Source organism: Sinocyclocheilus anshuiensis, unplaced genomic scaffold, assembly GCF_001515605.1.
Source record: "Sinocyclocheilus anshuiensis isolate Anshui unplaced genomic scaffold, SAMN03320099.WGS_v1.1 scaffold152, whole genome shotgun sequence".
NCBI classification, from domain to species: Eukaryota; Metazoa; Chordata; class Actinopteri; order Cypriniformes; family Cyprinidae; genus Sinocyclocheilus; species Sinocyclocheilus anshuiensis.
In genome coordinates this window covers 254,999-280,809 of record NW_015555781.1, presented here as the reverse complement: position 1 = coordinate 280,809, position 25,811 = coordinate 254,999, and the positions used below count along the sequence as shown (strand labels likewise).

Here is a 25,811-nt window from a genome sequence, read left to right as displayed (position 1 = left end):
ACTGTCATATACAAGTAAACTCCTAAGCAGCTGTGATATATAAAGACATGTATAATTTCTCAGCGAATATTGATATATCTGTTAAGTTCTAGGGATATTTGATGGGTGATCAAAAAATAACGTACAGTTATTGCCCATATCTTCGTGAATTGCTGAAGGTTGTATCATCAGCCCACAATCTGCTGGCCTTTCCTTGAGTGAGTGTTTGTTTGTCGAATAGCTCTCTCTAGTGGTTCTCAGCATCCCTTTATCAAATCAAATCTAAAGTATCTTCAGAAGGTAAAAAAAAGCCTCGTGTTTTAAAGAGAGTGGAAGGAAAAGTGCAATAAATACAAGATCAAACATTACATGTGAAACTTTACATTAAAGTTATACAAATGTGATTTAATCTGTGAATTAAAATTATTAATGATTTTAATCATTTATATACAAAGAAGAAAGAATATAGTGACAACATAAAAATTATCATAAAGCCAATAAATTAACCATTAAGTTAATTATCAAAGGTTAATCTATCTATAGACTTTAATCTTTGCAACTTTACAGATCTTCTTTATGCACCAAGCGCTTGTAACACTCCAAAGAGAAAGGGAAAATTGAAATCGCATCATATGACCCCTTTAAACCAAAACAGGGTTGCGTCACTGAATTTATCAACGAAACATCTATGGTTAATAATAATAATAACAACAATAACAACAAAACATAGACTTAATGTATTGATATATGTTTGGTTAAAAACATTAAACAGCTGTATTGTGTTGCCATTTTTTATCTTCCTCTTTTAGGTGCATCGACTGTGTGGCGTTTTATTGAATTTATTTAATAAATCTAACATTCTGTAAAATTATATTTCAAAATATATAGTTCAACTTATATAATTCGAAATCTAGACTGATTAATTGATTGATTTTCATTACATTAAATTAGCTTTATATTAGTAGGTCTATAAAATAAAAAGTGAATAATCATACCTAAATTATGCCTAAATTATAGGCTATCTAAACCTTATAATTTTGTGTGTGTTTAGGGTAAAATATTTGGCATTTACAGTAAGATCTCTTAATTTGAAGAGCTCGCGGACGAAAACACTTACTGGCGCTGGCTCAATACCGTTCGAACTGACTATGCACACAGCATTTTGAACACGCCCCTGTCGTTTCCCGACCATTTCTAAGTAGGCAGCTCACTAGGTTTTGGAACGCAGTCTCTGAACGCAGCGTCTTCTTGTCCTCACACTTGGATCAGTTCGTGGAGCGAGAGTGAAAATACGCAATGTCTGCTGTGCGCGTCAGTGGCTAGAGATGTGAATCCTGTAATAAGAGGACAACTATACTCTGTGTGAGATAATCACCGTCGTTCATCTGCCTGCAGGTAAATACTAACTCACGATTAGTTTTCAATACTTTTTACCAATTTTTTTTTTTTTTTGTATATATTTACATGAGATCATGTAGTTGCCCGGCGGGGCTGTAGGCTATATGAAACAGGAAGTAGCTTATGTTATTTTCTTTAAGGAAGGTTGTTTGTCTGTATTTTGCGCCTACATGCAATGATAGTAAACACATTCTTGAGTTTAGTAAGTAATGGTTGGTCTTTGCCGACATTATCTATCGGTTTTTGGAAATCTAAGACCACAATCTTCTTAGACTTGCCAACCACGGCCATTACAGCAGTACAGCATGTTATATTAATAGTAATGATGGTGGGAAGAAACACCGTGTTATATTAGAGGATTCAGACTTTTGACGGACCTCCAAATACGGTAATCTTCTTGCGAGGGTCCCCTTTCTAAAATATAAGAACACTGATGGGTTTAAGGTATACAATAGCATTAATATACAAAATATTATTATACTGAAAAAAACTAGTATAACTAGGCTATTACAAATACAACTTCTTTTGCAACATTAAATAATTAGCTCTTTTATTGTCACTGTACTAGAACCAAAGCAAATTATTAAAATGTTATGTGCAAAGTATTTACTTAAGTTGAGTTTTAAGTATATACTTGATACCTAATAGTAATATTAAGTATTAAGCTAAGAGTGTATTTGAGCTCTGACAGCTATTAATGTTAGATTAATGTATCAATCTGTAGAAAAACATTTTCAGTTCAATTTAAATTTATTTGTATATCCTCACAATAAATATTTTTTTTTCAAAGCAGTTGTAATTAAGAATATTGCATAAAACACTCTATACAGCTATTTATTAATGCATTTATGTCACATGGAAGGAGAGATGAACTTAATAAATGTTTTGTCTTTTTATCCATCAAACTATAAACAGATTTGATTTGTATTTCTTATTAGCATTCCTAGGGCTGTTAAAACCCTTAGAAATAAATAATTTATATAATAAAATAAAGTAAATAATCTCATGATGGTCTTAGAATGCAGAATGAAATGGTAATACTATCAAATTTGGTAAATGTGTTCAGAAAAAAATGTGTTAATATTTAATCAATGTTAAATATTTAATGTAAAATATAAAATCTTGAAATGTATAAAATGTTAAATATTTAATCATTGGTACCATCTTGACATCATTAAGTTATATATTTTGTACAAAAAAATAAAACTTTCACATTTTACACTGATCCCATAGTATGCCTGTAAGTTGTGTGTTGTCATAGTCTGTTATTCAAGAGAGTAACTGTCAGGTATGGGGGTGTTTTCCAAAAAGGAGTGTTAACGTACCGTCACACAAACCCTGAACTCTTGGTTGATCAGAGGCGTTACTAGGCCTTTTTTAGAAGTGCTTCAGCCCCCCTAAATTTGCACATCACTGAGCAACACACAACAGTGTTTAGTTACTGAATGAATCTGTGTTTTTGAATAAATCAGGTGAGTCAGTGATTCAACGACCCACTCGTGAAGACAGTCACCTGCTTCGTTCCTGAATGAATCAGCCGCTTGAACAATTTGGTTGGTTGAATGACTCCCTCATTAAGGCCTATTAGCATTTTTTTGTTTGTTTTTTTAAATTTCATATTTCAGTGTTACATTTTTTAACAGTATTTTTTAAACATCATTAAATAGGAAAGGTTAATTTCTGTTAACTTTGCGCATACAATATATTGAATATGCAAATCTTCAGGAATTGGACAGGGCTTAAACCAGCCAAGGTACCAGCAAAAAAACATGTTTGGGCGTTTGTGTATTTGTGTTTGTAAAGAAAACAGGTGTGCGTGTATGTCAGGGCTGGATTTACCTCTTATTGTGACATAAGCAAAATAAATATTTGGGCCCCACTTCCCTATTAATATATACTATTACCACCCAAAAACAGGAAACAAAAAATTATAATCCATGGAAATCATTACAGTGTTCTCTATCACAGAATCCTGTTGCTGCTAACGGAGACTTGAGCCTTAATTATGCAAACAAGTTATTAGAGAGCGAGAGATTAAGTGTGTGTGAATTACCTGAGACTGTGCGTCTCTCAACAGTGTTCAGCAGCAGCGTCTCTACTAATAGCGAAACTGTAAGTTGAACTGCTTCAAGAACAGCTTCAGTATTGCTTCCATGCTGTGAAATGTCATAGCTTTTCAGTTGCAAATCCAGTTTATTGATAAAGTTGCAGAGCAGCGCTGACAAGTTTCTGTGCTCGTTTGATCCATGCGTGCTGTACTGTGAGTCTGCACTCTGTGAGTCTGTGTGTGTGTTTTTATGAGAAAGAGCGGGAGAAAGAAAGTGTGCTTTTCATAGAACATTTTTTTTTGTGTGTGGAAAACATGGAAATAGTTTGTCGTTTTTTGTCGTATTGTTTGTTATACAATGAGGGATATATATATATATATATAGAGCTTCCCTATGACTGAAATCCTAGAATCACTCCTGCGGTTGATTGACCCAAACTTTGTTTACTCACGGTCATCGAAAACAAGTTCAGGACTTAATTCGGTCAGCTCAGAGTTTGAAACTCTTAGTTCAAAAACACAAAGCACAAAGACATTCTCAACATAAAGTTAAATCCAAGAGTCACCATGGAAACAGATGTTAAGAACATAGACTGTAAAAAAACATGGACGTAGTGTCCGTGACGTCACCCGTAGGTTTCTAAAAAGCGTTTTTGAAGCTCAAAGTGGGCGGAGCTGGCCGTCGCTATCTTGGCAGCGCGTCACTCCCGGATAATCGAAAATGGGCAAAGAGGTGGGAGCTGGTTGCTGAAACCATGCCCACCTAGCTCGACGGTGGTGACAGCAGCAGCAATCCACCTGTCACTCAACTGGCCACGCCCTTAATTATGCAGAACTTTAAGGCTTAATATAATTTAAACGGATGAGTTATAAAAATATCCACCCCCCTCACAGTTGTCATGAATGGCAAAATAAGCTATATAGACTAAAATCATTTTTTGAACCAGGCTGTAAACATGCTTTTTTCTGCTGTAAAGTTGGGCGTTTTAACATTGGGAGTCTATGGAATTGACTCCCTTTTGCAGCCAGGCTCTAGCGGCCAGTTGACGAATTACAGTTTAAGTCACTTCCGTGTTGGTTTCACGAGAGAGACCGGAAGGTTGCAAGTGCTTTTGTGGAAAGTGTCTTATCATTTAATGAATTGCCAGCCTGTCAGTTAAACTTCAACATGTTTGCCATTAAATATTATTTTCGATTGATCTATTTTTAGTTTATACTGAAAAAAAAAACAATTATGAGAGAAGTCAGGGACAATTTTGCGACAGGTAGAATTCAGTTTACTGCACTTCTCATTCATTTCCATGGTATCCGTAAACAGTGATTGGCTGTCGCACAACTCATTTTATTTCTCATTAACATTTCTTCTCTATAATAATCCATTGCCAAAAACAACCTGTCATCACATGAGATGGCTGCCAAACAACAATTATCCAACAAACCAATCAATTCCCGACAAAGTGAAGCTCCACCCTACATTTTTTTCTCATTTGAGAAGTCCTTTCAATTAGATATAAAGTACATGTATGTATATCTATATATATGTGTATATATATATATATGTATATATATGTATATATATATATATATATATATATATGTATATATATATATAATAAATGTTTGAATGCATATCCACGATGGTTGAGATGTGAAAATATATTAAGATTTGTAAGCTAAAATAAATATTCCTTCATGTTATTAAAACTGCTTTGTAATTAAGAAAATATAACTATATAATATTGTGCATGATGTGAGCTGTCACACCCACTGGAGCCTCATCAAAATGGCATGCATGTGCTGAATACCTCTGGAGCAAGTTATGTTTAGAGAATAAGTTGCTATGGCGGCTACTTACATACCCTGAGAAATATCTCATTATCTTGGAATCGAAAGTTGAGATTATCTGTTTACGCCTACCTGGGTCGCTTACGCTTACCCAAGTTGCTTAACCTGCTACCCCCATTCTCTTAATATAAGTGTCACGATGGTCTCGGAATGCATGTTGTTTTATCGTCGATGCAGTTGTGGTTGAGGACTAGAGAACTTCTCACACTCTGAGAGCTGAGACACTATTTTCTTTTTGTCTGGATTAAATAATTTTTCATAAATACATAAAAAATTTCATTCATGTATACAAAGACTTGTATCTTGTATGGTCTATGAAGAGCATGTTTTTAAATAGATGATTTATGAGGGTTAGTTTTTACTTGATGGTTACAACATATTAGAGTCATTAAATGTAAACTTGTGTTTAAAATGGTACAAATGTTTCGAAACCATATGAAACCAATACAAAGATTATATTTCTAAGATCTTGACACGAGTATTTAAACCAGACTTTCTTCATTGTTTTTAATCATGAACGTTCTTGTATGTTGTTGACCCAGGTGCTGGACTCAATGTACAATGTCTAGACGAGGACGTTCAAAAAAATCCAAAGCTCACACATTCACAGGACAGTGTGAGGGTCCTGGGCTCCATGTATTTCTGCTCTGGACTAAAGAGGGAGAGCGCTGCCTGTCCTACAAGGAGGGTGAGGTGACTGCTGAAGATCTCACCATCAATGCAGCAAAAGCTGTGGGTAGGTTTGGGTTTGGGTGTGGGTGCCAGTAAGAGCTTGAGTTTTGTTTTTTGTTTTTTTTGCTCTCAGACATCTAAAATGTTTTCTGTCTTCCTCAGGGATCACTCCAGTCTGTCATGCCTTGTTTGCTCTTTATGACCCTGCATCCTCATGTTGGTACAGTCCAAATCACAAATTTAATGTGGAAGACCAGTCTGGCCTTTTGCTGCATTTCCGCATGAGGTAAATATGAGATTGTGTGCATTTGTAGAGATCTATGCAATCTATGCAATGATATGTGATACATTGTACATGATTGGTGTTAATCATTAATAATCTTTATTTCTTTGTAGATTTTACTTCCGTAACTGGCACGGATTAAGTGAAAAGGAACCGCTAGTGACACGTCATGCATTACGGACTGGAACAGGGGCAGAGCCAGTTACGTCTCCTTTGCTGGAGATGACCTCCCTGGAGTACCTCTTTGCTCAGGTGATTTTAAAATCTCTAAAAATAGAGAAAAATATTACTGAAATGCGGTTGCTTCACTGTTTTTGAGATATTTCTTTCTAGACTGAGCAGAAGTGATCATGAAACACCTGCATTACTCAAACTAAATAATCTGTCCTTGTAAGGGTCTTATTATAATGTTTCTCCTAATGTAGACTTATAAATGGTTGGCACCCAAGATCATTTAGAATGTAAATCCCCTTCAAGGGATCTCGCACTGCATCCTCTAGTGGACACTATTGGCAGTGCCATCAGCATGACCAGTGTCTGAAGCATGTGTGAAAACACTCCAAATCCATTGGACTGCGCAGCCCTTGACGTCCGGAAGGATAAGAGGATGTCTGTAATGCACGTCATCAACTATCTTTGTCTTCAGGAGCCGTTTGTTTGTTCAGCGTGTGTGAAAGCACTATGGAGAAAAAGTCAAGTGAACCCTTTAGGAACTGTGTGCCTCTGTGTCCCAGATTTCTGACACACATGACCTTTGCATTATGTCTCTCGGCGAGGAGCACATGCTTTCAGTGCTTGAGCAGTACCGAATACGCTAATTCTATCAAGTTTCCAATGAGAAAGCTCCACTCATGTTTGGCCCTATTCTCGAGGGATGTGGGACAGGCGTCTACGTCTCACATCTCGGGTCCCGATGCTGCCGAGACACAGCAGAAACTCAGGGTCAAGGATATTAGGAAACACTCAGCAAAACGTTTCAGGTTCGCCTCCGTTTTAAGACCTGAGGACATGCATGATTGATGCGTTTTGTGCATAAATGAAGAGCATGTGAATTCAGTTTTTGAGGAAAATGAATGCACTTATTGTGAGACCGTTTGCTCTGTCCCTATTGTCATCGGATGTGGGATGTGTGGACCCTTGGGTGGAACGCCTTCAACTTCTAAGAGAGAGTGGATGTGCCAGGTATGATGCATTTGCGAGACTACTCAAAGAGATAGGTAAGCTTAGGTAGCTTTTCTTTTCTGTTATCTCCTGAGGGATAGTAGTCAGGGTTTGCATGAGTTTGTTCGGCTCTCGAAGGATTTGAAGGCTCTCTTAGCGATACATTCTCGGGTGTTTCTGATGCTTGAACTAGGCACGCTTAGCTCTCGAGGGAGTTAAATCCGTGTCGTGTGAGGCGGTCGCAAAAATGGTTCCACCCAGGCTTGACTCTCTTGAGTCACTCCGCAGTTTGGTTGCGGTGAGGCAGGATGGAGCACAGGGTTTGTAGGCGGGGCACAGGGAAAATTAAAGTTTCTGTTCACGTTCCTCTCGTTGCCTCTCTTAAGCAGAAGTTTATCAAGGATATACCTGTTAAAAACGGTTTCCTTTGATGGCTATCCCTTTTACGAAGATTGTAGCAAGATGCTCCTCCCCAGTGATTTGGGGTTGTGAGTAGGATTCCTTGCTCTCTTCTTAGCAGCATTTCAGGTCAGGCTGCCTCCAGTGTGTTTATGGTGACCAACCTGAAACATCAAAGATGGTAGCTGTCTGAGGACAATTTCCCTTTGACTAGCTGCTCTTTGGCTCGAGTGGAGCGAGATGTCCCTCACTAAGTATGTGAATATTGAAGTAGGGCTCCTTGCTCCCTCTGTTCGGTCTGCATGTGTGAGTTGGGCTGCTCCTTGGATTCATATAGTCTCCTAGGTCGGGCTGCCCCCCTGGTCCAACTATAGCTGCCTCTTCAGAGATGGTAACTGTCTGAGGATAGTTTCCCTTTGACAAGTTGGTCTTTGGTTTGGGCTATTTCCCTTGTAATTAGAGTTTTTTTTTAAGTAGACGGTCCACCTATGTCTATAGGTCAATTCTCTTTTCAGGTTCCCTATTCAGGAAGTATTTTTGTCAAAGGTGTACTGGATGAGGCTGGTTTCCTTTGATAAGATCTCCCCCCTGAGTTGTGAGCTCTTTCCCTACCTAATATTTCAGCAGGGTTGGGCTGCCTCCCCGGCGCTTTTTAGGGCTTTAAGTAGGCAGTCCCCCTGAGGTTCCTTTTTTATATGTTAATTTGCCTCCCCTGATTCCAGGGTATTTTCAAGCAGGCAGTCCCCCAGAATCCCACATGCTTTGGGCCATCTACTTGAAACCCTAACGCAGGGGAGATGGCCCAAAGCATGTGGGATTCTGCTTTGGGCCATCTCCCCTGCGTTAGGGTTTCAAGTAGATGGCCCATTGCCTTTAGGAACATAGCTGTTTGAGGAGATTTGTGTTCCCAACTTGGCTGAATGGGATGTCCCTCCTTAAATATAAGTGTTGGTTGGGTTCCCCTTTTCTCTCAAGTTATTTTAGCTTTCCGGGCGTCATTGGCATCATGGCTAATGACGTCATGGGCTGCGTGGTCCAATGGATTTGGAGTGTTTTCACAAGGGCTTCAGACACAGTGTCTTGTTCCCTCTTGGGGAACCATGGTTACATGGGTAACCCGAGATGTTTGTCATGACCGTTTTCGAACAAACGGATATTTAATCAAAATATCAGAACTGGACCTTCCAGTGAAAATTATAGAAATCCTATCAGCAACTGATGAACCATGTCCCTGCCCTATGTATATTTTTTTCTTTTTCAATAATCTGTTACGTTCGGATGTGTTACATTTCATTACTTCCATTTCATTGCAACTTTAGCAATAAATCTGAGCTTTGTGACATTGGCATCAGAAAGATATGCAGAGCTGCAGGTGCTTCACACAGCCAGGAACAGCACAATATTTGATAGACTTACCCTATTTTTACTTTTATCTTTAGTTATTCTGATGTTAAGGAATAATAGTGTCTTATTTTGCTTAAATGTAACTGGACAATACGCACTGAATATAGTCTGTGGGGTCTGAAACTTTTGCTTCTGCTTTTTTTTTTATTTTGTATTTCTTATAACATAACTCAGAAATACAAAAAAAAAAAAGAAAACAAAATAAATAAGGAATTGAACATACAGGTCACCAGAGGCATCACATATAGTTCTTACATCCTTCTTATACAATTATTTTTATAATAGGGGTTACTTTCTCAATGGACCAGTTCTTATAAAATGTATCCATACTTAGTCTTAGAGAAAAGGTCATTTTCTCCATATCAAACATATCCTTTACAATCACTATCCACTCTTTTTTTGTTGGTGGATTCTCATCCAGCCATTTTTTGGTTATTACTTTTTTACTAGCAACCAATAACAATCTGAGAGGGTACTTGTCTTGAGCATTAAAATCAGTTGGTATGTTTCCTAAATATACAGTACCAAAGCTATGATCAATCTCAAAACCCAGTATTGATTCTATTTCAGTGATTACCATTAACCAGTATGATTGGATTGCCGGACAGTTCCAGAATATATGAAAATAATCCGCCATTGAGTTGTTACATCGTCTCCAGCAAAGTGCAGATTCTGGATTACCATTCTGTAAATATTTTCTTTTTGGAGTAATAAAGAATCTAATGACGTTTTTCCATGAGAATTCTCTCCATTGACCAGAACTGGAGGTTGCATGCTGTTACTTACATATGTTTAACCAATCTTCTTCCGTTAGATAAGAAACTATACTCCCAACCGGAAGCAGCTAGCCCCTTATTTATAAAAAGTTTTTTGGAATCTCTAGATTTACCATCGGTAGGAATGAAACAAAACAAATTGGTAACACAAGAAATCACAGAAACAGAAATAGATAGTGCAATATCAAATCTAAAGACAAACAAAGTACCGGGAGGGGATGGATACCCAGCAGAGTGGTATAAAACATTTAGGGAATTATTGAAACCCATGCTCCTAAAATGTTTTAACCATGTTCTTAAGGGGGGAGGGGGGTTATATCTGTGATACCAAAGGCTGGAAAAGATAAGACAGAATGCGGCGCATACAGACCTATTTCAGTGTTAAATATAGATTATAGAATATATGCTTCAATAATAGTTAAAAGATTAGAAAATATCATTCCTGATTTGATTGATACTGACCAAACTGGATTTGTTAAAAGTAGGCAGACACATGATAATGTGAGACGTGCATTATTTTTGTTCGAGAGCATGAGCAAAAATACTTCCAAATCCCTGGCAATTAGCCTGGACGCGGAAAAAGCTTTCGACTCGGTGCGATGGGAGTTTTTGTATTTAGTATTGCAACGTTTTGGCTTTAATGAAGAGGTTATAAGAAGTATTAAACCACTATATCATTTACCAACAGCCAAGATTAAAATAAATGGTAATGTTTCTAACTCGATTACACTGGAGCGGGGATGTCGTCAGGGATGCCCCTTGAGTCCCACGCTTTTTGCACTATTCATAGAGCCATTAGCTCAGGCAATTAGAGAAGATACAGAAATTCTAGGAATTCCAATGAAAGAAACCGAACACAAAATATGCCTGTATGCGGATGACATTCTTATGACTATTTCCGAGCCAGATTCCAGTTTACCTAAACTCATGTCTTGTCTTGAGCAGTTTGGTTGGTATTCAGGATATAAACTAAATTTACACAAAACCCAAACCCTCTCTTTTAATTATTCACCACAGGAAAATATCCGTAAAAAATATAATTTTAAATGGAAAACAAACAGTATTAAATACCTGGGGGTTATCATACCAAATAATTTGGCTAAAATTGATATTTAAAATTATGGATCTATTACGAAGGAACTGAAAGCAGACTTGGATAATTGGACACCTCTAACTTTTAGTTTGTATAATCGAATAGAAATTATAAGGATGAATGTTTTACCGCGATTATTGTTTTTCTTTCAATCACTACCTGTAGAGATCCCAAAAAAACAATTTAATGACTGGAACCGAATGATCTCAAGATTTATATGGAAAAATCAGAAACCCAGGGTAAGACTTAAAACACTACAATTACCAAAGGAAAGGGGAGGACTGTCTCTTCCCTGTTTGGAGGATTATTATAAAGCAGCACAATTAAAATATCTAGTTTGCTGATGTATTGACGATTATGGAAAGAATTAGAATTCAAACAGCTAGACTTTCCTCTCCCTTCTTTATTAGGGGACAAAACTACTAAGATTATGTACTGTAACAAATTAAGCAATTGGACATTAGTTCCTCTTAATACTTGGTTCAAAGAATGCAAAACTCTGAAATTGGAAAGACAAGCACGGCTGCTAAGATGGGTGGCATATGATAGAGACTTCAAACCTGCACAGATGGATGTGCGGTTTAAACAATGCCATTCCATATCCATTGTTTAAACCGCACATCCATCTGTGCAGGTTTGAAGTCTCTATCATATGCCACCCATCTTAGCAGCCGTGCTTGTCTTTCCAATTTCAGAGTTTTGCATTCTTTGAACCAAGTATTAAGAGGAACTAATGTCCAATTGCTTAATTTGTTACAGTACATAATCTTAGTAGTTTTGTCCCCTAATAAAGAAGGGAGAGGAAAGTCTAGCTGTTTGAATTCTAATTCTTTCCATTTTGCTTCATAATCATCAATACACCAGCAAACTAGATATTTTAATTGTGCTGCTTTATAATAATCCTCCAAACATGGTCCTCCCCTTCCTCCCCTTTCCTTTGGTAATTGTAGTGTTTTAAATCTTACCCTGGGTTTCTGATTTTTTCTTGAGATCAGAGACTCAGTTCAGTTGCCTCATTATTAATATTTTTATTAAAGTGATTTCTAAGCTGTAAATATCTATAGAAATCGTGTTTCTCTAAATTATAGGTATCAATAAGATGTTGGAAGCTTTCTAAACCAATCTTGGATGAAACTGTACAATATGATGTAATGCCATTCCATATCCATTGTTTAAACCGCACATCCATCTGTGCAGGTTTGAAGTCTCTATCATATGCCACCCATCTTAGCAGCCGTGCTTGTCTTTCCAATTTCAGAGTTTTGCATTCTTTGAACCAAGTATTAAGAGGAACTAATGTCCAATTGCTTAATTTGTTACAGTACATAATCTTAGTAGTTTTGTCCCCTAATAAAGAAGGGAGAGGAAAGTCTAGCTGTTTGAATTCTAATTCTTTCCATTTTGCTTCATAATCGTCAATACACCAGCAAACTAGATATTTTAATTGTGCTGCTTTATAATAATCCTCCAAACAGGGAAGAGACAGTCCTCCCCTTTCCTTTGGTAATTGTAGTGTTTTAAATCTTACCCTGGGTTTCTGATTTTTTCATATAAATCTTGAGATCATTCGGTTCTAGTCATTAAATTGTTTTTATGGGATCTCTACAGGTAGTGATTGAAACAAAAACAATAATCGCGGTAAAACATTCATCCTTATAATTTCTATTCGATTATACAAACTAAAAGTTAGAGGTGTCCAATTATCCAAGTCTGCTTTCAGTTCCTTCGTAATAGATCCATAATTTTAAATATAAATTTTAGCCAAATTCTTTGGTATGATAACCCCCAGGTATTTAATACTGTTTGTTTTCCATTTAAAATTATATTTTTTACGGATATTTTCCTGTGGTGAATAATTAAAAGAGAGGGTTTGGGTTTTGTGTAAATAATAGTTTATATCCTGAATACCAACCAAACTGCTCAAGACAAGACATGAGTTTAGGTAAACTGGAATCTGGCTCGGAAATAGTCATAAGAATGTCATCCGCATACAGGCATATTTTGTGTTCGGTTTCTTTCATTGGAATTCCTAGAATTTCTGTATCTTCTCTAATTGCCTGAGCTAATGGCTCTATGAATAGTGCAAAAAGCGTGGGACTCAAGGGGCATCCCTGACGACATCCCCGCTCCAGTGTAATCGAGTTAGAAACATTACCATTTATTTTAATCTTGGCTGTTGGTAAATGATATAGCGGTTTAATACTTCTTATAACCTCTTCATTAAAGCCAAAATACTATAATTGTATTGTATTTGCAATACTAAATACAAAAACTCCCATCGCACCGAGTCGAAAGCTTTTTCCGTGTCCAGGCTAATTGCCAGGGGTTTGGAAGTATTTTTGCTCATGCTCTCGAACAAAAATAATGCACGTCTCACATTATCATGTGTCTTTGCTTCTGCTTTTTGTGCACATTTTCATTTTTTGTGTCACCATGTAAGTTTGACACTTAAACTTTTCAGATTGGTTATTTAACCTTGATCTTTTGGTTTTTATTGAATATAATGTGTAGTTTAGTGTGCGATTTTAACTGCTTTCTTGGATTAATGCACCTAATAATTATTTACATATATAATTTGGTGCAGACTCAACCGTTTTTGACATTGCTTCCAATAAAATGGCTTCAGTACATTTTCTAGCTAGTGAATGAAATTGGTTGCTTGTAAAAATAGATAAATAGTCTGACAAAATAAACAGAGAGAAATGTCAAATAAAATGGGAAAAAAACTTTTATAGTACCATCAACATGAAGCTTTAAAAAATGATAAAGATTAAATGAAAGTTTTCTATGATAAATTATATTTTGCTATTTTTTATGTCTTGACTATTGTCCAAATAATTAAGTTGACTAAGTTGATTTTGTTGATTTTCTTACCAGGCGAAATATGATTTTGTGAATGACTTGACATGTTTGGATGCAGTGAAGGGAGAGGAAGAGATCAGTGGTTTTAAGAATGAATGTCTAGGTATGGCTGTGCTTCACCTCTCTTACACAGCACTGCAGAGTGGCTCTTCTCTACAGGATGTGGCCAAGCAGACCAGGTGCGGGCTTCAGCTTTCTTTACTGTTCAGAGAAAGATTTGAAACAAAGCTATTTAAAGAGCAAGTTAATTAAAATATATGTTATGAAAGAATATTGTAATTTATAAAACAGCAGGTGGGCTGTCTTTAAAGGGGTCCTTTCGTACAAAATTATTAACATAATGCTAGGAATTTTTTTTTCAGAACAAAATTAGTTTGTGACTCTTCCCACCCGCTCTCATTTGCTACTGTGCCTTGTTGAATTATAAGGGAATGCCTTCATTGTATATGCATTGAAATTTTTCCAGCGTAGTTTCAAGTAGTCTTTTTTTTTTTTTGAGGAAGTTACAATACGCTTTCATACTACATTAAAGGGGTCATATGATGACCGATCTCCTTGCTACGTTTCTGGACGTTGATCGTGGTAGTACCCTTGCTGTCTAAGGGAGGGTCAGAGAGCTCTCAGAATCCATCAAAAATATCTTAATTTGTGTTCCGAAGATAAACAGAGGTCTTACGGGTTTGGAACGACATGAGGGTGAGTAATTAATGACAGAATTTTCATTTTTGGGTGCACTAACCCTTTAATGTTTTTGTCTCGTCGCTCCGGGACACGGCATCACAGTATGGTAGGGGCGTAACATTTCCGTCACATGCTTGAGGTATTCGGCCAATCACAACGCACTGGATAGCTGGCCAATCAGAGCACACCTCGCTTTTCAGACCGATGAGCTTTGTAAAAATCGACGCGTTTCAGAAAGGCGGGGCATAGAGGAGAAACAATAATGTACAGTATGTGGAAAATAATGTGGTTTTTTTTACCTTAAACCGCATAAACACATTTTATTACACCAAATACACAAAATAATGTTCTTTTTAGCAACATCATATGACCCCTTTAAGCTCTTTCTTGCTCTTGAAAGGAAAAATGCATTCCTTATGGTGTGAACCTGTTGTTGTCCAGATTATAAATGTGTCCGAGTTCGTTTAGTTGTATCTAAAACTCTGCAATATATGAGTGGATTTCATAGAACACTTTAAAATGTGCAATTTTATATTATTTTTAACAATGCTGATTGCCATTACAATATAGAATAGAGTTCCATCAAGCGTATTGACATGTTTGTGCTCCATCTTTCAGCTTTCTCCATTGTATCCCTCAATCCTTTTCCCGACACATTGCCCGGAACAATGTCCTGACAAGGTTCCGTATTCGGCGCGTGTTTGCAAACTTTGTAAGCAGTTTCCAGGAGCACACGGTGGGCATGGGAAAGTTTGGGTCACAAGAAGTTATGTACAAGTATATATCCACGCTGGAGCGTCTGGCACCAAAATTTGGTGCCGAAACCTTCCCTGTGTTCAGTCTTGACCTGAAATCTGATGGAGATGGCAGTGGGTCGTACCTCATTGCCTCCCAAACACAAACCGTGAACAGTGAACCTACTCATGAGATCAGAGTGTCTGGATCAACCGGCATAAGTTGGAGGAAGACATCAGCACAATGGGTAAGTAGATGCAGTAGATATTTAACCTTCTTCTTCGCTAGTAGAACTGTACTCTTAAATTCTTCCCACTTTCCAGGGGAATGACTATATTTATAAACGGAACAGAGAAGCACAGCCACCTGATGAACAGGAAATGGACAACTGGAACACCTTCTGCGACTTCCCTGCGATCTCTCATATTGCCATTCAGGGCATAAACGTCTGCATCAGTCGTCAAGACAACATGTCAATGGTAAACAGTCTGGTAAAGCTGTATTTGTTTTTTATCCCTTGTGTTTTTATTATTATACGTGACCCACCTTTATATATTTGTGTTCCAGGACATGCGTTTGGGCTCCAGTCTTCAGGCTCGCTCTCTGGTTTCACTGCTGGATGGATATTTCCGCCTTACAACCGACGCGCATCATTATCTTTGTCACGAAGTGGCTCCGCCCAGAGTGGTTCTCAGTGGGACCAATGACCTGCACGGTCCCATACTGTACGTCACTCGCATTTCCACATGTAGCCATGTGGTCTTCCACCATTTTTATTAATGTGTTCACTCTTTTTCTTGCTCCCAGGGATGAGTATGTGCTCCAAAAACTAAAGAAAGAAGCAGAGGAGGGAGCGTTTATTGTGCGCTGGAGTGTTTTGGATTACGATCGCATAATCCTGGCATCTCAGAGTCAAACAAAGGTAATGCTCTAGTTAGAGGTTTCAGTGTTAACTCTGACAATGATTTGATTGGTTGAATTAAAAAATTGTGAAATGATTGCGTAATATGTTAAGTATAATTAATGGTGCTTAATAATTAAGCTTATGCATGTAAAAGGAATTTACTTGATAGCCAGGCAAACATGCTTTGGCTTGATTTACAGCTAGGTGACAACTGCAAGTTTACAATGAAGTTTCAGTGTAAGAGACACGACAGGGTCAAGCTTGTTTGTGAGAATCCTGCTACTTTGTCGTGTACAATTGATAGTGGCGCACAATGCGAAAGACCTTGTTGTGGCTGCTGCAGATCATTGAGCAATGGAAGATTACTTTATTCTCAATCAATCACATGCCATTTGCATATTATATGGTCAGAAAATCTATTTAATACTGTATTTGATCACTTCTCGGGTGTATGGAAAAGTGCCTATAAACACGAGGCGGTGAGATAAATGGTTGTCGCCTATTGCGTAAACTGCTTGACTCATCCCACATCTTTTGTGCTACAGAAGACATCCCATAAAAAATCCCATAGAAACCATAATATACATGTATACAGTATAGAATGTAGATCTTTTGGTGAAAATGACAGATTGCTCTCTGGTGGTGTATGCCTGACTTCTCCAATCATTGAACTCCGCCCCTTTATTGAAATCGATTACAAGCTCACATTCATCTGCCTCCACTTTTGAATGCAGCGGCCGCATCTTAAAATCCAATCAACATTCAATGCATAGAACCAAGTCCCCGCCCTTCATTTTTAGTTTTTTTTGATAATCTGTTTCACTCAAATGTACGTCACCGTACAGAAGAAAAGATCTGTCGCTACATGCGTTTCATCGCGACTTTAATGTCATTTCTGTTTGACTTTGATTCTGACAGGATGGAGAAAATCCAATATACAAACAGTTCAGAATTACGCTGAAGGGCTCCATGTTCAGACTGGAAGGCTGGGATCAAGAATTCTCCAGCATAAAGGAGCTCACCAATAGCTTAAAGACCTTCGTGCTGAAATCTGGAGAAGACAGCTTCACTTTGAAGAAGTGCTGCCTGCCCAGACCAGGAGGTGAGTGTGTATTTTCTGCTCGGCAGACTTCACAGTCAAACCTTCTGAGTCATCCTGGAGTACATCTCTGATTAGGAGAAAAATTCCACAGAAGTACATGATTCTTATCATTTAGTGAGTCATCCTGTTAACGGGTTTTTATGGTTTTCTTGCAGAGCTATCAAACCTTCTCGTAATAAGAAAGGGTGCCAACAGTAGCATTAAAACGGTCTCTGAATCCCTAAACCTGAGCCAACTGCGGTTTCATCAAATTAAGGACAAGGAAATTACAAAGGTACGTAACTGTACACAATCATTCACCTTCTTATCCTCATGAGCTGAGCACCAAACCATTGTTAAGGGGCTTTTTTATGCATTCCACTTTGGCAGATTGGTTGTACTGATAAAATGAAAGCAGACAAGACTTCTCTATATATCAGACATGTAGTTTTTCATATTTTTAATGTGTTGGAGTGTCAAGTATGGGTACTTTTGACCCTGAAAAATAGTGCATAAAACATTAGATTTTTTCATAAATACAGTAATTATGTTTTGTAATTAATTATTAATTACTAATTTACGTAATTTTGCTAATTTGAAAATGACACAGAAAATATAATGCGCAATAACACAAATAATAAACAAAAAAACATTAACAAAAATATATTTTTCATAAATACCTTTTAATTTTTAAAGAATAAATTATTTTTTTTGTCTTCAAGTGCTTTATTAGTGGCAGAGTTTTTTGTTGTGATGGAAATGACATCATGAATGAGGAACGGATGCAATTTGTTTGCAAATCATTTTGAAAAAAAAAAATAAATAAATAAATAAATTATAAAGAATGTGAACTTAACGTAACAAAGAGAAGAAAGTTAACTCATGAAGTACCGTAACTGAAGAACCACTTTTTGACCTTATTTCATGGATGCAGGAGCAGCACTTGGGACGAGGCACCAGGACGAACATTTACACGGGCTGGCTGAAGGTTCACGGTTCACTAGATGATGATGACGACGAGTCTAATAACAATCACCGCAATGTGAAAGGCATCCGGGTTGTCCTTAAAATTCTGGACCAGAGCCACAAGGATATAGCGCTAGTAAGAGTCATCTGATAATGTATCGTAAACAACAGCGAAGGTGCAGATGATATCTCATTGATTGTGTTCATGTCTAGGCATTCTTTGAGACAGCTAGTCTCATGAGTCAAGTGTCACACTGTCATCTGGTCTTTGTGCATGGAGTTTCAGTCAAGGGATCTGAGAGTGAGTGCTGTGCCCTTTTTGACTTCCTCTTTAAAGGCTGCCTGTGTCGTCAAAGCTGTTTTTTTTTATTGCTCAATCTGTACTTTTTACCAACCGCCAAACACATTATGTATCTGTTGACTGTACTGTTTTTATGTGAACAGACATCATGGTGGAGGAGTTTGTGGAGTTTGGCCCATTAGATGTGTTCCTGCACAGAGAGAAGGCACGTGTCACTCCTCAGTGGAAGTTTACTGTGGCTAAACAGCTTGCCAGCGCTCTTTGCTATCTTGTGAGTTATTAATTCAATATGGGATTTTTGAAAAATAGAACAGCTTACGTCAATAATTGGCAAAAATCTCTCTGATCATTCTAAATGATTAGTCTCTTTTTGAGTGAATCACACAAAAACTGTCATATTTCACCCCAAAATCAAAAGATTGTGTTAACAAAAAATATTATTTGACATTTCAACGAGTAAAGTAAAACTCAAGAAAATATTGAAATTCAATAAATATGAATTAAATATTAATAATTTGAATTTTTAAAGTAATTTTATTCAAGACATATCACACCTCTAAATCAATGGAAAAAATATTCAGAATGATTCGAAGAAATAGTTTTTGCATTAAAAAAGACTCTTTTTAAGGACATTTGCATGCATTTTTCCATTGATTTTAACATGATTGACAGTTACATCCAATTCTTGTCACTGTAAATATATTTGATATTTTCAAATGAAAAATGTTAATTTGTAAAGTAAACCTTTTAAGAAATGTCTGTGATTTTTCACCAAGAAATTACTAACATTATTGACAAGACCAATTATTATTACTGTAATGTGAAAAAAATTATGCTACAGTATATAATTATAATTATTACAATAATTCTTATTTAAAGTGTATTTGCTCAAAGACATGATGGTTTTCATACTGTATTACAGTAATGAGAATGAGATAAGTAGTGATTAAATGTCATGAAATTTCACAAAATCATAATGCAATATTTATTTATTTATAAGATCATTTTCTTTTTTTTAGTTTTCTTTTATTTCCTTGTAAGCTTGACCATCCATAACCTTGTTCTTCTCAGGAGACAAAGCATTTGGTCCATGGAAATGTCTGTGGCAAGAATATTCTGGTGGTCCGGAAGGGTTTGGAGGAGGGCACGTCCCCTTTTGTGAAGCTCAGTGACCCTGGCATTTCTCAGTCGGCTCTGTCTCGTGCAGGTAACCGAGAACTATGTTGTTATTCACACGAGACGAGTACATCCTGTACCCTTCTATCTGTGTCATTTCTCTAGTTACCTCAGTCCGCTTGTCACTACTGTTTACTTCATCAGATTCTCTCATGGTTCATAGAACAGGAAGCTACGAACGAACCACTTCCTTATGGTGATGCACACTTCCTTTAGTCTAGTGCATTTATTAGTGTCAGGATGATCATATTTACAGCACTGAAGCACCTGTCCAGAATGTGTAGTGACAGAAACCCTAATTATTAAACTTCAGCACACTGTTTGTGTTTCAGACATGAATGATGCCTCAAATCATGTGGCTTTTTGAGGAGAGGTGCTGTATTACTTTTTAAGTGAAAATCCAAGTCCAGAAACCACACAGAACACCCTAGCAAATGCATAGCAACCCAAGACTCACACTCGGAACACCCAAGGATTGCATTTACTTCACAAAATGTAAAAGTCTTTGTTTCATATGTGTTTTACATGAAGAGCGCGTGGAGCGCATCCCGTGGATCGCTCCGGAGTGTATCGCCGACGGGGCCCGTATAAGAAGCGCTGCCGACCAGTGGAGCTTTGGAGCGACTCTTCTGGAAATCTGCAACAACGGAGATCTTCCTATCAGTGGCAGCACACTGCCTGAGGTACGGCTTCCTCCAGCTGTTTACCTGACACCACACACTCGCACCGTTTTCTTATATGCTCTCCTCCGTCTACAGAAAGAGCGATTCTATGAGACGCAGAGTCGCCTGGCGGTGCCGTCTTCTCAAGAGCTGGCGAGCTTTATCAGCATGTGTCTGACATACGACCCTGCTGCACGGCCGTCCTTCCGGACCATTCTGAGAGAGCTAACAGAGATTCAGATGAAAAGTGAGTCTTTGAACGCAGTGGAATCATGCACGTGCTGGGTTTTTCTGTTGTTTTGTTGTATTATCACTACAGTGGTGCAATTATGGTGTTGGATGTTAAAGTCCCCCTGTAGTCAAATATTTTATCCCTTAAAACTTATCTTTGATCATCACAATTACATATTTAAATGTTTTTTCTTATGAAAATAATTTTCTTATGCCTTAAAATAGCTTGAATGTAACTCTACACCCTTGCCTCATTTACTATACGCGGACCTATGAATATGCAAACTAGTCCCGCCTCCACTCAGTCACACCAGCCAGCGCCTCCTGATCCACTGAACTGTAGTAACCGCAAAACAATGGCATACACGGATAATGACTGATAAAACTATGTTTTTACTAGCGGACAACTACAGTGAATACTGTAACATTCGTTAAAGTTACTTACTTGACGATGTTGTGTCCTAAAATGCCTTGAAGACTCGAATACAGCCGTTTGTGATTGTTAATTCGCGCCCGCGAGCATACGCATGTGAAGTGCAGACGGAGCTGCGGGAGAGGTGCGTCTGACTCCGGGCTACTTTTACACTGTTGCCACGGGTTATAATGCAAGTTAGCGGCTCTAAATTCACATTAAACCACAGCTTCATGGTTTTTTGCTCTAATTTATTTTTGGTTTTGTGCTGGTATTGGTATATTGCTAGTGATAGGAATCGATCCCTTGACGTGATTGGTTATTGGATTGTGACGTAGCAAACCAAGGGCTGTTTCAAACCACATTTCTGGGTCAGCCTTTGGGAAACTACAGTTTTAAGGAGAAAATACTCAGCAATGGTGTTGATTAATAGATTGGCACGTGGTTTGTCTAAAAGCATATTAAAAACACCACATAGACAAATAAACAACATAAAAAACTTGATTTTCACCACAGGGGGACTTTAAATGAAAATGCTGTCATCATTTACTCATCCTCGAGTTGTTCCAAAACCCAAAAGAAGATATTTTGGATTTTTTTTTTGTCCATACAATGAAAGTTAATAGGGCCTAATGTTGTTTGGGCCCCAGTGTTCTTCAAAATTTATTTTGTGTTCCACTTTTGTTTGTGACTTTTAGAAATTGATATGTTATTGTCTTCTTCAATAAGATCCAGACATTTCATCAGAATGTGAGTCACTCCCAGACAGAGACCCCAGCATGTTTTACAAACGTTACCTGAAGAAGATCAGGGATCTGGGAGAGGTCAGTTTACGGTTTCTGCTCAATAATTTGTTCAGGTCTTACCGTCATATTTCAGTTTCATATGATACTCTGTGACTTGCTTTCAGGGACATTTTGGAAAGGTGACGCTGTACGTCTATGACCCTGGCAATGACGGAACAGGAGAGTATGTGGCGGTGAAGGCATTGAAACAAGAGAGTGGAAGTAACCTCCACGATTCCTGGATGAAGGAAATCAACATACTTAAATCACTTTACCACAACAATATCGTCAAATACAAGGGGTGCTGTACTGAACTGGGTGAGCAAAGCCACTAGCTTGAAGCCCTCATGAAATACAGTTTTGTCACTTTTTTCGTTTAGTAGCTTTCTATATGCTAGTGTACAGATAAAAGTTGACAAATACTATTTTAGCAGATAATACATGATTCAGATTCTAGGAAAATGGACCCAAATTTAAATGTTACAGTCAAAGGTAGTTATTTATATTTATATATATATGTGTGTGTGTGTGTGTGTGTGTGTGTGTGTATTAAGGGCCATCAAAAATTCTTCTCTTGAATAACAACACCTCCACTGAATTTATAATTATCAACAGCCTCCGACTAGAAATAGCAAGCAGCAAATCATGGTTTCCTAGGCTATGTCCCACCCCACTTCCTGTTTAAATTGGTAATATTTCATCTACTCATGCAAACTGTGACGGCCACACTCACGGTGTACTATATGTGGTATTTTGTTTTAGGTGGACAGGTGGTTCAGTTAATCATGGAGTATCTTCCACTGGGAAGCCTCAGAGAGTACCTGCCAAAACACTGGTTGGGAATCGCACAAAGTCTCCTGTATGCACAGCAGATCTGTATGGTGAGGAAGTCAGACCCTTCAAAGTCATACTGAAGCTACAAAAGAAAAACTAATAGTCCTTACTCTGCTATCCAATCTGTACTGCCGCACCCATAGGGGATGGACTATCTGCACTCCAAACGGTACATCCACCGGGATTTGGCTGCACGGAATGTTTTGGTGGAGAATGAAGGTGTGGTTAAGATCGGTGACTTTGGCTTGACAAAGTACATTCCCGAAGGGGAGATCTACTATCGTGTTCGTGAGGACGGAGACAGCCCTGTGTTCTGGTAAGCTGTAATAGCTGGAGGCTTGGGGAGTTGGGTAATGTTCTCTAATGTTGATAACATCCTGGAGAATGCTTTTATCAATACAGCATGATCTGTTAATGGATTTATAGACATCATTAGACATAATGTGGTGTCACTCAGTGAAAGCATAAGTATGTTTGCTATCGATCAACACAATTATTGAATCCCACAGAAACTAAGATAATTTAATAAGAACAAAACTTTGAAAACCTTACATTTATCTCTGCACTTGTATATCTTTTTAATTATTAAATTCATCTCTGGGTTTAAACAGCATTTATTCCGAAACACTTTTTTATTTTATTTTTTTTGCTTTTTAGGTACGCCATAGAGTGCCTGAAGGAGAGCAAGTTTTCCTTTGCCTCTGATGTTTGGTCCTTTGCTGTGACCCTCTATGAGATTTTGACCAACTGCAACCATCACCAAAGCCCCCCTTCGGTACGTCTCGACATTTCTGCATCAGTTTGTAATGTTTATATAAAAAGTGCACTCTGTAATGTTCCAGATTTACACATAAAAGAAATAATTGCCACATTTGCCAAATATGCATGAAGGATGTACAGCTCACAGCGGACAAGTGTAACGCTGTCTCTGTAAACCTGCAGTAATCAACAAAATGACCAAAAATTTCCATTTTATTGACATGTATAGTATATGAAATACAGAAAAACAAATGGCAAATGGTCGACAAAAAGCTCTGGTGTGATGCAGTGTAATTTTAGTTAATATTTAGTCATTTTTAATATTTTTATTCATATTTAGAGGGTCTTTTTTTTTTTCATTTTAGTAATTTAGTTGTGTTTTGTCATTTTTTTTTATTTTTGTTTTAGTTTTTTAGTGCATCAAGTTTAACTAAGTGGAAATTATTCCTTGGAAACTAGCTGAAATACACTAAGTTTCAGGGTTTTTATATATTTTATTTTATTTCAGTAAATGTTTGTTTGTTTTTCAAGTAACTTTTTTTTATGGTTTTAGTTTAGTCCTTTAAGTTTGCAATATCTTTTAAATTGATGGATGACTTTGTTTTCCATAGAAATTCTTTGAGATGATGGGATTGGTCCATGGTCAGATGACTGTGGTTAAACTTATTACCCTCCTGGAGAAAAATGAGAGACTGCCGTGCCCTCGAGACTGTCCCCGTGAGGTACAGTGAAACTAAGCAGCACAAATATTCATAAATGCAAAAAAATACAGCACAAGTATTCTTACATATTTATTTGTGCAACCCACGAATCCTCTTTACAGGTTTATTTACTGATGGAGCAATGCTGGGATTTCAACCCTGGGCAGCGTCCATCATTCAGTTCCCTGGCTGAGTCTCTGAAGGATATCAGGCAAACGTACAAACAGCAACCGTCTGTGCAACTCGCTCAGCTCAACCATCGCTGACCTGCTCTGTCCTCTCTATCTGTGCTGTTCTCACAGCCTGTAACCACAGCACTTCACTGTGAGCCTGACCACACTTAGCTCATTGGGCTGTATTTTCAAAAAAGAGGATGTTTTTTTTAAATATTCAGTTGAGGGAACCCACATACTGTACCTCTTTTTCTACCGAAACTGTGCCGGTGTTTGTGATGGACCCAGAGCTTGGTTCTACAAACCTCTTTTCGAACTGCTCGCCGCTTTCAGTCACTTAAGAGGTGAACAATAACTCAACTTACTGTTACTCTATAGCCACCAGCTCCAGCATCAGCACAGTTCTTCTGTCAGTGGAAAAAAGGTAACTGTGACCTTAAGTGCTCTTTAAAGCAACCGAATGAAAGTTTTTACCTTGAAATATCAGTTTCAAAATCATTCTGGTGCTACACTGAGTTCTAAGGTGACTGGCTTCGGTTTCTTTCCCACACTCCACCACAAATGTCTGTTCTGGGAGTATGTAAGTTTGGTGAGCGGGTACAAAATCCCTCCAAAGGGGTGAAATGCTTTACGGCAGCAACGAATGCACGTGTACAGCGATCCACTGTAAAAACTACAGTGATTTCCTCAATTAACTGTAGGGGGCTTTAAAGTCGCAAAAATACACAAAACTACATACAGTTGCTTTAAGTCAAGTGTCTTGCTGTTAAAACCATAATAACCAAAGAATGCATGGTTGTGGACATTATTCATTCTTTATTTCATTCCCAATGTAACATATTATTGTGTAAATATGGTCAGGTGTGTTTAGTTGCTTTCGAGCTTACTTCCTCTTTCCCCAGTCCTGCTGTTATACATACTGTATATATATATATATATATATATATATATATTGGGAGAAAGCAAAGACTGTGACAGACTGTTATTTTGAAGGCCTTAAGAATATGAATTTAGATGTTTACAGTATGATACAAATGCCGCTTTGAATGTTTTTCTTTTTTATTTATATTTTGTCTTTTTGAAAAATGTGCAATTCTTCCTAGGTTTATGTGAAATGCTATAGTCTTAATGTCCCACTGAATGTATCTATAAATACTCTTTTAATAAATGAAATTATTCAGAGTGTATACCAAGATACTATCTTTTGAGAGGCATTTTATTATTTACAAGTGTATCCTTGTGGATTTTTATTCATTCAGAAATAGTCAAAGTCAGCATGAAATGAAAAATCACCGTCAATTTTGTAAATTTATGTTATTGATCTTAAGGTGAGGAATTCATCCATGTTTTGACCCTGTAATCAAAATATAGCTTGATCTTCCAGCGAAATGACAGACTTCTGTCTGGTGACGTATGCTGGACTTGTTCAATTATTTGGTTTGCTAAAACATTTCCCCTCCACAATCAACTGCAAGCTCAAATCCCAATCAG

The 25,811-nt window shown here is 37.5% G+C and overlaps 1 protein-coding gene across 1 annotated transcript; it reads left to right on the top strand.

The window, feature by feature from the left end:
- The first annotated feature begins 1,208 nt into the window (after positions 1–1,208).
- LOC107674650 (non-receptor tyrosine-protein kinase TYK2-like) lies at positions 1,209–24,529 on the top strand. The gene is made up of 24 exons (XM_016468689.1): positions 1,209–1,374; positions 5,812–6,005; positions 6,104–6,227; positions 6,338–6,476; positions 13,935–14,098; positions 15,219–15,582; positions 15,659–15,814; positions 15,903–16,060; positions 16,143–16,257; positions 17,158–17,341; positions 17,497–17,615; positions 18,255–18,422; positions 18,500–18,587; positions 18,731–18,858; positions 19,659–19,794; positions 20,295–20,446; positions 20,522–20,672; positions 21,798–21,892; positions 21,979–22,171; positions 22,616–22,734; positions 22,831–23,003; positions 23,345–23,462; positions 24,058–24,168; positions 24,270–24,529. The coding sequence occupies exons 2-24, from the start codon at positions 5,831–5,833 to the stop codon at positions 24,411–24,413; spliced, it is 3,474 nt and encodes a 1,157-aa protein (XP_016324175.1). The 5' UTR covers positions 1,209–1,374; positions 5,812–5,830; the 3' UTR covers positions 24,414–24,529.
- The last annotated feature ends 1,282 nt before the right edge of the window (positions 24,530–25,811 follow it).